General features: G+C 32.3%; 1 protein-coding gene across 2 annotated transcripts in view; it reads left to right on the top strand.

Moving 5' to 3' along the window:
- Positions 1-12,549, top strand: part of LOC132736067 (uncharacterized) — a 79,156-nt gene that overhangs the window by 30,318 nt on the left and 36,289 nt on the right. The window contains exons 3-5 of one of the 2 annotated variants that reach the window (XM_060723116.1): positions 558-699; positions 2,903-3,038; positions 4,901-7,403. The exons of the other annotated variant lie outside the window; for it this stretch is intronic. Coding sequence (XP_060579099.1) covers positions 558-699; positions 2,903-3,038; positions 4,901-5,306 — 684 coding nt within the window. The 3' untranslated portion in view covers positions 5,307-7,403. Of the gene's footprint in view, positions 1-557; positions 700-2,902; positions 3,039-4,900; positions 7,404-12,549 lie in introns of those variants that run through there. 2 annotated transcript variants of the gene reach the window in all.

The raw sequence follows: 12,549 nt of genomic DNA, 5'->3' as shown, positions 1-12,549 counted from the left end.
GGAGTTGCCAGAAATGGGATGTGCCCCATTTTGTTTGTTGGTTTGAAGGGGGCGGCGGTCCCCCTCATCGCAACAAATTTTGGACTTGTGAGAGGCTAAAAATGACCCCAGATCAATCATAAGGTAACGTGTAACAAACTCTGAAAAGCAGATGACTCTATCTAAATCCATTGAGAAGTTGGAGCACTTTGAAATCAATTTTGATGGATAAACTCAACGCAAAATAATTATTTGTTGCAATTTTGAGATGTCCCCTCGTTGGTAACAGGAAATTGAAGCCTGAACATGTTGTTACAAAGGCAACGGTCCAGTCAACATTTGTGCCAAGTTTGATTAGTATTGAAGCAGTTTTTATAGTTTTGCAGCAAATTTGAACTTGTAACGGGAGACTTTTCAATGAAAACAACGGTTTTTACCATTTTTCACAAAAAGCTCATGAAGTAATGGGTTAAACAATCTCATTAAAAGCCTCTAATCATTTTCGGCGTTACGTACCTCACATTGTAAGTGTTTAAGAATTTCTTAGCAAAGTATTTTTATTATTTTTATTATTTAAGTACGACGGTTATGGTTTGAAATGCTTTTGCGGCAACAGTATGCAGTCGAATATGGAGGAAGCGGTCTGTAACTTAACTTGTCCAGACAGCGGTCTTCCGGAATGTCCGACATTCGCCGAAATAATATTGTTCAGAACTGGCGGTAAGTCATTCTCCTCTATCTAACATAACATTTGTTCACATTAGTAAGCCTATAGTAAGCGTTTCCTAAAAAGTTGGCATTGAATTTCCATTTTAAATATATGTAAAGGATATTTCTTTGTTTAAGTGTAATACAAAATTTTATTTCATCGAACAGTATTCTCAATAGTTTACGAGATGAAAAAGATAAGATCTTACACGTGATGGTGATGATATTATCTATTTTATTCAGAAATATCAATGATTATAAAATCAAATAATTCCAGTAGAAGAAAAAGTCACACAATTCGACCTTATTTTCGTTATTTTTGCGAAAGTTTATATTTGACCAGGCTTTGTTTAATATAAGCGGTCGCCATTTTTAAAATGTGTGTATTTCTCGGAAGGAAAATAATTGGGATTTCATTTGGATTTGTTAGTCATACATCTATTAATAAGAAAGAAAACTTATTTGAGGATTGTTACAGACCAAAAAATGTTGACAGATGTATAAAGATTCAAAAAGCGACTAGCAATCTGGAAAACATTGAATTGTTGAAAGGCTGTCTTACTAACGCTTAGTTGTTTACTTATTCTTCGGGCTAGTGACTGTCATTGCTTTTCATATTGCTTAAGGCGGTTATTGCTTGTGGGATACAGAGTATTCCACAAATGCCATCAAGAGCAGCTTTGCGTGTGAAAGGAAGTTTATTTTTCAGAATGTAAAAATGAAACAAAAATTTTGAGACGATATTTAGTAGTTGGTAATTTGAATGAATTGAAGGAAGTTTTTTTTCTGTTGATTCCTCTTAAAATTTAATTTTTTTTTATCAATTTCTGTTTGCTTTTCTCTAATCAGCCCTGGTAATGTCAATATTGTAAGCAAAAATACAATTGAGGTACCAAATTATCAAACATAATTTTCACGGATAAATCAGTTGTCCATTCATAAATGAAACGCCGCATTATTTGATAAACATCAAGTCTTTTGGACTACTTCATTAGCTATCAACACGGCATTTGTTACTGAAAACGTACTAGATTTGAATATCTGTTTAAATATCGAAATATTGTCAACCGGTGCAAGTCAAATTTTGACATTTTTTGTCAACAAAACGCGTCCTTGTTTTCAATGAACCTTCCATAATTTTCTGCGAATCGCTAACAAATATATCTTGTGTAATTCCTTTAAAATTGTGACATGACCTGATAAACCAACGCGTTCTAACAGATAAACCTATGCCAAAGCAAAACGTTGATAAAATGACGTTCGTTTACATTCGCGAAAAACGAAATATAACTAACTATACGGTATGAAAATGGCAAGGAATTCTATCAAAAATGAAAAAGAGTTTTTCACTTGTACTTTTCATTATCGTCCATGAACGAACTCAATCCAACCGAGCCTGCAAAATGTTCACTTTGCCGCGTTTGACTTTTTTAGGGATTCTGATTTTCTCTATTATTACGTGAGACCATATATGTAAACCAATATAATTAAGAAATAATATCGGTCTGAGCGGTGTTTATTGGATATTTAACACCGGTTTGGAGTTTGGATGCGTAGGAACTAACCACAAAGGCCGTAGGCATGAGTGGTTAATTTTTTCGCATCAAAACGGCAAAACCGGTGTTCAATAGCCGATAAAAACGACTCATAACGAAAGTATTTCAATTCTAAAAAGATAAGATAAGGAAGATCACAAACGTTATTTTTTCAAGCGGAAATAACTTCCGGTACCGATTTTCGTATTATAATGCTGTTCGATTTCGCACCCTACTTTTATTAAGATATAGAAATTATTAAACAAAAGAAATAATAAGAAAAAAAAGTTATGTTATCAAGTTTTCAACAATAAAACCTTACGTCTTAGAATAGATTGTATTGTGTTTACATCAGTGCCCAATTTATCATTCTTGTATGTTTGAAATGACGTCAGCGTTTAAAAAATGAATGAGTTATTTATACTTAGGATGCTTACGGATTGGCGCCAATTATTAATTTAATATGGATCAAATCTGTGGCGTAAGTGTTTGTTATATATTATTTAGATATTGTATGAAAAGAAAACATTTAAGAACTGAAAATATAAATAAAAATGTTTTATTGTTGTTTTAAAAGGCTTTGTAAACTATATAATCGAGGGAGAAAACATAACAGCCGCATATGCAAGTAGTCCCTAACCATGGTTATTGGCAGTTTAACACCGGATTATTTTTTCCAGGTATACATGAAGATAGAAATGATGATAAAAACGAAAAAGAAAATAACAGTGGAAATCACAAGATTCTTATACCTGCTATATCTGCTGGTTTTCTTCTAGCTGCAGGAACTTATATTATTTTTATCTGGATCAGATGGTAATCAATAAATACAGTGTAAATATATTGTTAAGGTTCAACCAAATTACATTCATACATATACACAGTTTAATCCATGCAAAAAATGCGTTTTATATAAAAATTATTATTAAAGTTCATCTATATACAACGTACATCTTTATCAAATGTTAGCTAGAATTGCCATTGTCGCGATAATCTATTAATCAATAATAGCTTACATGTCTACGTAACGAAATTGTAATAGTGCTTTAAAACTTTCGCCAATATGAGTAAAATACATTCTTTAAACAAGTACAACATTGTCACAAAATTAACCCGTCATAAAATCTTGACGATTAGTAGTGTGGCAAGCAAGATCATCCCCATACATATTTTCGTCTAAAATTTTACCTTTATGAGTGAGTTTGACCTTAGTTGCAGGGATCTCGATCTTATGCGCGACACCCCCTCCCCCTTGCAATTATGAAAATTTGAGCCAAGTTATATTAATTTCCCTTGATGAATGTGTAAGTTTTGCTCCGGAGAAACATATTTCAAAGAGATCTAAGTGAGACCTTGACATTTGAACTGGGTTGAGACTTGGTTCATGAGAGGCAATGAAAGTTATATAAGTAACATGAACAAGCATGTTGGTGATATGCTCGGGAAATATTTGGGTATCTCAACATCTTTAGTGACATTGACATTGCAAATATAAAGGACATTGTTCACACCTAAAGTAGTGAAAGTGCCATTTGCTGTACTATCCCTCGATAATTATGGCTAAATGGTTCCTAGCCACATATTCACATTTTATCTAAAACTTTTATCTATATGTGAGGACTTGACTTTGTATGCAGGGATGTAAATCTTAAAGATTCCTATGTTGGTGTAGGAGATATCCTGCAGACATTGTCTAGACACTGCATCGTCTTTAGTGACCTTGTTTTTGCATATATAATTATAGTGACCTTAATTAAATGTGTCACAGTCGTAGTCTTGACTATGAACATCTTTAATAAATGACGACTAAATGGTCCCAATATACTTCTTCATATTTTATCAGCACTTTGATTGCCTTGCAATGATAAACATTTGTGACAAGTTATATACATGTACATGTATAAAAATTCTTTTATACGTGTAGAATGTGTGATCTGGGCAAGCATTTTCCCAATTTTAATTTCGGTGACCTCTGAATGCCCGACTGACCAGTGTGACTTGATTGTGTCGGGGCTGCGTCTGTGAACGTGGACTTTACTTGTTGAACTTTATTCTCATTTTTTCAATACCTTTGACATTTGTTCTAATGACCTGCTTTATGTGCGCAAAACGGTATCTCATGGTGGTGAATATTTCTATGAAGGTTCATAAAATTTTCTCCATAGATGTAGGAGATATGCTTTGGACAAAATCGAAAGCCGCCAACGAGGCCATCCGTTATGTAATACAACCCGTAAAGCGCCTGTATCTTACTGGTTAAAGTCGTTATCTTCGAACAATTTGCCCCTCATCGCTGTTTGTTCGATCCCGACAATGATTTTAGAGTATTTCATGTGAAAGGCTATCCAGCTAGCTTACGAAACGCCGGTGGTTCTACTATGATGCCTGTTCAAGCCTTAAATTATGCACGGAAGGGTACCAGATATTCCTCCGCCAGTAAAGCTTGAATGCGCCATATGACCTACACTGTGAAGGGGTCCCGTAAAACCCAATTATTCAAACAAACAAACATCAAACAATCTTACAAATTTCAGCGAATTTATACAATTTTATTACATAAAGTATTATAGAAACACCAAAAATATTCACTGAAATTCAATGTGAGGAATAAGCCATATAAATCATAGTTCTTACTCGAATTTACCTTTATTAACGGATTTACCTTTATATATTTTAAGGCGAAAATATCAAAGGAACCAACAGCAAGACACTCTCCCAGAAACCCCGACGTTAGATAATGCAACAGCACCAGACGACCCGTACACTTATGCTGAGATAGATCTTCAGGATTCATCAGAAAATTGCACACAACTACTTACTGAAAGAAAATCTGTTCCCATAAATGAATGTGCAATGTTCCGAAAGGTTCCAGAACTCCCAATATCTAATTATCTTACAGTAACAAACGATGCTGACAATTACAATGAAATAGAACCTAAGAATTCACCAGATTGCCTTGAAGCTGGAATCAAATACTCTGAAACAAAGTCTAAATTTCAATACGATTATGCTGAAGATATTGAATTCAACAGTGACGGAACTACCACAGAAATACCTGTACAAGAAGATAGCTCTGAAATTTAAAATCGTAGAATCTTGCTTTGGATTTGGTCAATTTCTAATACCGATATTATTTATTTAAATAGTCAATTTTATGCTAGTACAAGATTTTCCAACAAGCCCTAAGATCGACACACAGAACTACCATACAACTTATAGTAGGTTCTTACATTGATATTCAGTTTCTTTGAAATGCGAATGCCTTGCTACCGCCAAATTCAAATACACCTTTTTACTTTAAACGATCTGTATATAAAACTGACATCGAATTAAGAGCCAAGTTGACTTTTCGAAGACAAATAATATTCAAAGCCGGCAGTCAAAATACGTAATCCTTTATACAGTGTAACTTCTGAATTCCGTAAACTTTTGAAAACCGAACACTATCCAGAGTCCAAAAATGCCTCCTTTTGTTTTTAATGGGTTTCATAATTCTGAATTCCGGAAATTTTAAATTCTGAATTCCGAACGATAAAATTTGGAATATTTCAATTAAATCATGATTCCCAAAACCGGAAATTTGAAAGGGTGAGAAGGATTATTGTATTTTAAATTATAAAACATGTGTACATCTTTTGATTTTGGTATTTATATTGATAAATGGAAAAACTTTTAACATGTGATACGCTGATGATATCGCTATATTTATAAGCTGATAATGCTAAAGATCTACGGATATTGTTAAATGTGCCTTAAATGACTGGTGTTCGTTGAATGATATGACTGTTTACCCTTTGAAAAGAAAATTGAGCCGCGTCACGACAAAAACCAACATAATGGGTTTGCGACCAGCATGGTCTGATCAGGATCCATGCTGTTCGCTATCAGTTTCTCTACTTGCAATAGGATTGGTAAGCGGACAGCATGGTTCCTGATCAGACTGCGCGGATGCGCAGGCTGGTCTGGATCCATGCTGGTCGCAAACCCATTATGTTGGTTTTGTCGTGACGCGGCTCATTTTAATGTTATTCACTTCCGTCTGAAAGCTATTCTACGTACGAGTGTTGCCTTCAAATGTGGTGATAATGTATAAACATAGTTGATAGGTATACTTATTGAGGTGTCATATGACACGAGCATCTCGATTATTCAATAACTGTTAAAGCTGCTGCTCAGAGTGCTAGTCGTGCATTGGGTATTTTAATCGCAAAATGTAAATGCTAAAGCGGTGTCTCATTTGAAGTTTATTCTAAATTCTACGATTCTGATGTTTGGCCTTTTATAAGCTATATATTACTCCTTTATAGGGTACTCGGTCTTATTCTTGTATTAATGTGGTTCACAACAGAGCGCAAGATTTTTCTCTAGGTGTCGGAAAGTATCATCCTAATGATGGTTCTTCTGATTCTCTGTATTGGTCACGCTTATTTGTTTGTTTGTTTGTTTCATTTAACGCCTTTTCCCAACAGTATTACATTAATATAGGCGGGCAGTTTCCTAACCATCGTTCCTGGAGAGCTACACCAGTACTAGACTACCTTCCTCCGCGCTAAACTACCAAAGCATCTCCCGCGGATCGAACCCACGCCAGAGAGGTAAATGGATTAGAAGTCATCGACTGTAACCCCTCGACAACGGAGGCGGTTCACGCTTATCTCATATGATCGCAGCGAAAGTCAATAAACGAACAGCACTCTGGGTACCGTCAAGTTCAATCGTTTGTGTAAAAATTGGCCATTTGAATAAAGCATTTTTTCGATGACCATAATTAATTTGAACATATATTACAATATTTTATAGCCCTTGTTAACTTCTTTTGTATGGAAAGTCAGTAACATTGTCTATAATCGGTACATTACAAACTGTAGAGACAAAATTAATAGTGATAATGGTAATGCTAGACGAAGCGATAACAAACTCCGGAACTTGTATAAATGCGTTAAGTATGAATTACAACTGAGCAATATTGCAATTCAATTCTTCGGTCTAGACACAGGTCTGCATTTTGTATGTTTGGGTGTTCGTTGCTCCCATTAGAATTGAAACTGGCAGGTTAGATGGTTTGTCAATAGATGAAATAATTTGTCCATTTTGTGATACTACAGAAAATGAATATCATGTATTGTTTCATTGTCCAGTGCACTGTGGTATTGGAAATAAATTGTAAACTCGTGCAATTAATCACACTGACTTATTTTTTACACTATCTTGTACCAATAATTTTGATATTTTTGTTTTCCGACACATATAAGAATCTGTGCCAAAACTTGCTATCTTATATTACAAAGACGGGAAGTTTTATTTGTAAATAATCATTTTAATTAGATTTTATGTATATATACATACACTTTTCTTATTTCATCTAATCCTTATGTTTCGCCGCTAATGCCTGTTTCACTATTTCTTTTATAAATTCATTATCCTATTTTTCATTCAGTTTTTATCATTTATTGTTGTTTTCCTGGCTTGAAAATGATATCAATGTAATATGTATATGATTTTTGTAACATAATATGATCCAGTCTCTTATAGGTAAAGTACTTTTTTATTTTGTATGTATGTATGTATGTATGTATGTTGTTTTGCATGTATGTATGTATGTATGTATGTATGTATGTATGTATGTATGTATGTATGTATGTATGTATGTATGTATGTATGTATGTATGTATGTATGTATGTATGTATGTATGTATGTATGTATGTATGTATGTATGTATGTATGTATGTATGTATGTATGTATGTATGTATGTATGTATGTATGTATGTATGTATGTATGTATGCTTGTTTTGCATGCATGTATGTATGTATGTATGTATGTATGTATGTATGTATGTATGTATGTATGTATGTATGTATGTATGTATGTATGTATGTATGTATGTATGTATGTATGTATGTATGTATGTATGTATGTATGTATGTATGTATGTATGTTGATGATACTTTAATACAATAAATAAATAAATGGAACAAAAAGTCATTTCTGACGAAAGCAATATCATTCTTCATTGTTTTATGTACGATGAAATGTATGGAGGCTATTCGTTGCCAAAAATCCAGCCTTGTTGATCTGAGTTGAACAGTTTGTTAATGGAAAAAATACAATTGTATTTCTTTGTTTGTAAACTCCAATGTTGCATTCTTGGATTGAGTTTGCCGATTTAACAATGTAAACATGCATTTCAACAAAATACATTTTGTTAAACAACAAAACATTAACTGATAGTAAAAATAGCAAGTGTTCGAATACTCAAAACAGAAGTTACATTCTAAGCTTTACATTGTCGAACCATCATGATTCGGATCAGCATAATCCAGCTTTACACGTTTTTCAATAGGAGATGAAATAAGCTCCCCCCATTTTCCCGCCCACTAAATCATCGTAAATAAACGTATTTATCCGCTCATTTTCGGTATTTACCGCCGGCGACAAGAAGCGGCGTAGTTTCCGTTTACCATATCTTTTAGGTATTTAGTTACTAATATAATTCACTCTAGTCTTGCATGATTGCCTACAATCAACATCAGCGGACTTTAAAGGATTATAGGCATATAAGTTTTAAAACGTTGTAGACACCACATTTCTTAAAAAAACAAAAAAAAAACAAAACAAAAAACAAAAAAAAACACAAGGTTACATACTGTCTGAGGTTAAACGTTTTTCAAGGAAGTGAAAACTATTGATAAGACTATATTCAACGACAAATAAATATGGAAAGCCATGGCTGTCTGATATTGTTCTTTTTCAATTTATGTAACCATTTTGATAATATATAAGTTTACTTCGACTATATATGAATTGAAAACACCTTCTTATTTAACCGGAATCCATTATATTAATCCACAGTTACAATATAGGAAACCATACCGCCAGTGAATGAAACCGAGTTAGCAATATATAAGTTGATTTTCTCAATATATGATTCCAATTCTTCAATATATGGTACCAAAGTAGCCATGTATGGAACCAGATGTCCTTATATGAAACCGAATTATCAATACATTAATTCATTTTTCAATATATGAAACCAATGTATCAATTTATGAAACAAAAGTAGAAATATATAAGTTGGTTATTACATTATATGATACCAATTCTTCCATATATGGTACCAAAGTAGCCATATATAGGACCAGATGTTCTGATATGAAACCGAATTATCAATATATTATGTCATTTTTACTTTAATAATTGGTGTCATATAATGTGATAATCAACTTATATATTGATACTTCGGCTCTATACATGGATAAAATGGTTTCATATATTGTTATAAATGGTTATAAATAAATTGAAAAAGAACAATATCAGACAGTCATGGCTTTCCATAAATAAATTTTACTGACGGTATTCCAATTTGCATAGGAATAAGTAACATTTACAGTTAAGCTGCTACCTTACCACTTTCAAATTTTCAAGTCAACATCTGATAGGACTAATTACTAATACAGACCAAATTCTGGCTGTTGTCTTTCCTAGAAGTAGCATTTACTATAATATAAGTAACCTTAATTCTAGCGTATGACTTGAAAAGAAAAAAACTTTTAACAATAGTAAAATTATAACCAAAGTTGTATGTACCCTTTCGTACATAACTTTTTTTTTTACCATATATTTTCCCACTTTTCCCATTTTGTTTTTCAATAAGTAAAATTTAAATGAGTCCAAATGTGTATGTATGTTGATTATCAATTTATGTATACCTTGTTTATTTTAACTCTTAGAAAGCCATCACTTACAAAACTTAATAAATATTCTGTGTAGTATTTCATGTACATAATAATAGTTCTCTGCTTTTGATCATATAGACAGCAAATCTAGGTAACAGCTAATGACAGCATGTATACACAGATTTTAGAGTTGCTATTGATTCAGTCTAATGCATAAAAGACCTGAACTTACGCCATCTTACATATATTTAACAATAAAAGGCTAAATCACATCCTATGACTCAAAATACCTCCCAATGGAGGTAAGCAGAGTTGCTAGGATACACTGAATATTTATTTCAACATTAAAATGGGACAAATTCACAAGTTTTTAGTTATACAACCGGTTTATCGATAGTAAACTTTGAATTGCACTTGGTCAAAAATATGAGTTTTTCTACAACCCAACATAGTCCTTTAAAAAAAGAAGGCATAGGCTGTTCAGTTCTCTTTATTTGTGTTGCCAAATGTGCCTTCCATGTATCGCATTCTAGTACTATTTGCTGAATGTAAAAAAAGGCTATACGTACGAGTACTGCCGTGGTTCACAAAACCCAATCGTTGTTATTAACGAATAGTGATGTGTGTCATTATATATGGGAATCATTATATATGGGAAACACTCCCTTCTGTTATTTCACCAATTTTAGTTTTTGCATATTATAATGCTCATTATCAGTATATACGTTGTTACATTGTTACATTATATCTTAACCAATTTTGCATTACTTGAATATCCTGTACTAGAATACGTTTTAACAAAATCAGAGGATGTTCAAAGTCAACTGTAATGCAGTTGATGTATGTGAAATTTATAACAGTTTCTATATAATTTGAAATATTTTTGTACCAGCAAGAGTTACCTCTCTTTATATTCTGCTTTCGTGAAAATTGGCTCCGCCTATTAATTTTCGTCGTTTTCCGTGATAATTCCATATATGGAAGTTGCAAAATCGTTTACAAATGTTAATCGCGTTAGAATGTAAAAGGAAAGTGTGGTGTTGTAAAGCTGAGTGTGTCAAGTTGATGCAGTTACATTCTCAACGTCATGATGCACAGCATTAAACGTATTGTGTACGTTCTATCGTTAACATTTCTACATGTCGCAAATTTGAAAATACAGTTTGCAAGTTATCTAAGTTCCATGTTAACAGCTTTCATTTTATCAAATCGAGATAATTAAAAGGCTTAATACCAGTGCAGTATGTAACTCCGGGATCGACAATTAGATGTTTACCAATCTGTTTAGTAGAAACGAAGTATGCATTGCCAAGTTTCAAAGGCTGGATTTTTGGCAACGAATAGCCTCTATAGAAATGCGACAATTTCTTTTTGATAAAGCTAAAACTGTAGATAATGCATTTCTTAGAATGTCTAAAGATGAACAATTAATATTTTTGTTCAATTAAACTGAAGTGGAAAAACCTGTTTTTATTTTCAACAACGTCGTCTTTTATTTCTTTGTAAATAATGCCATTGTACTTTCTTTATACATAAATTTTCACTCAATCTGATTAAATTCAGCTCTAAATAACTCTCCGCTTTTAGATCTGACAGTGACCATATATGAATTTATTTCTGGTGACTATTCACACAGCAAATCAATAGATTTCATAAGTTTCTGCAATTAATTTCTTCAATAGATTTCAAAAGTTTCTGCAAATAATTTCTTCAATAGATTTCATAAGTTTCTGCAATGGTTTTCTTCAATAGATTTCATAAGTTTCAGCAATGAATTTCTTCAATAGATTTCCTAAGTTTCTGCACTGATTTTCTTCAATAGATTTCATAAGTTTCAGCAATGATTTTCTTCAATAAATTTCATAAGTTTCTGCAATGAATTTCTTTCTGCAATGAATTTCTTCAATAGTTTTCATAAGTTTCTGCAATTAATTTCTTCAATAGATTTCATAAGTTTCTGCAATGGTTTTCTTCAATAGATTTCATAAGTTTCTGCAATGAATTTCTTCAATAGATTTCATAAGTTTCTGCAATTAATTAAATTAATTTCTTCAATAGATTTCATAGGTTTCTGCAATGATTTTCTTCAGTAGATTTCATAAGTTTCTGCACTGATTTTCTTCAATAGATTTCATAAGTTTCAGCAATGATTTTCTTCAATAAATTTCATAAGTTTCTGCAATGAATTTCTTTCTGCAATGAATTTCTTCAATAGTTTTCATAAGTTTCTGCAATTAATTTCTTCAATAGATTTCATAAGTTTCTGCAATGGTTTTCTTCAATAGATTTCATAAGTTTCAGCAATGAATTTCTTCAATAGATTTCATAAGTTTCTGCAATGAATATCTTCAATGGATTTTATAAGTTTCTGCAATGAATTTCTTCAATGGAGTTCATAAGTTTCTGCAATGAATTTCTTCAATAGATTTCATAAGTTTCTGCAATTAATTAAATTAATTTCTTCAATAGATTTCATAGGTTTCTGCAATGATTTTCTTCAGTAGATTTCATAAGTTTTTGCAATGAATTTCGTTAATAAACATAAGTTTTCTCAATGAATTTCTTGCGTTCGTTTTTGTTTTATCTATGAAAATTTGCAGATAAACGATATCATTATCTTAAGAAACTTAATACCAACACGTGATATGCTT

Source organism: Ruditapes philippinarum, unplaced genomic scaffold (assembly GCF_026571515.1).
Source record: "Ruditapes philippinarum isolate M1 unplaced genomic scaffold, ASM2657151v2 ctg4175_1_1_1_1, whole genome shotgun sequence".
NCBI classification, from domain to species: domain Eukaryota; kingdom Metazoa; phylum Mollusca; class Bivalvia; order Venerida; family Veneridae; genus Ruditapes; species Ruditapes philippinarum.
This window is presented reverse-complemented; position numbering and strand designations above follow the sequence as displayed.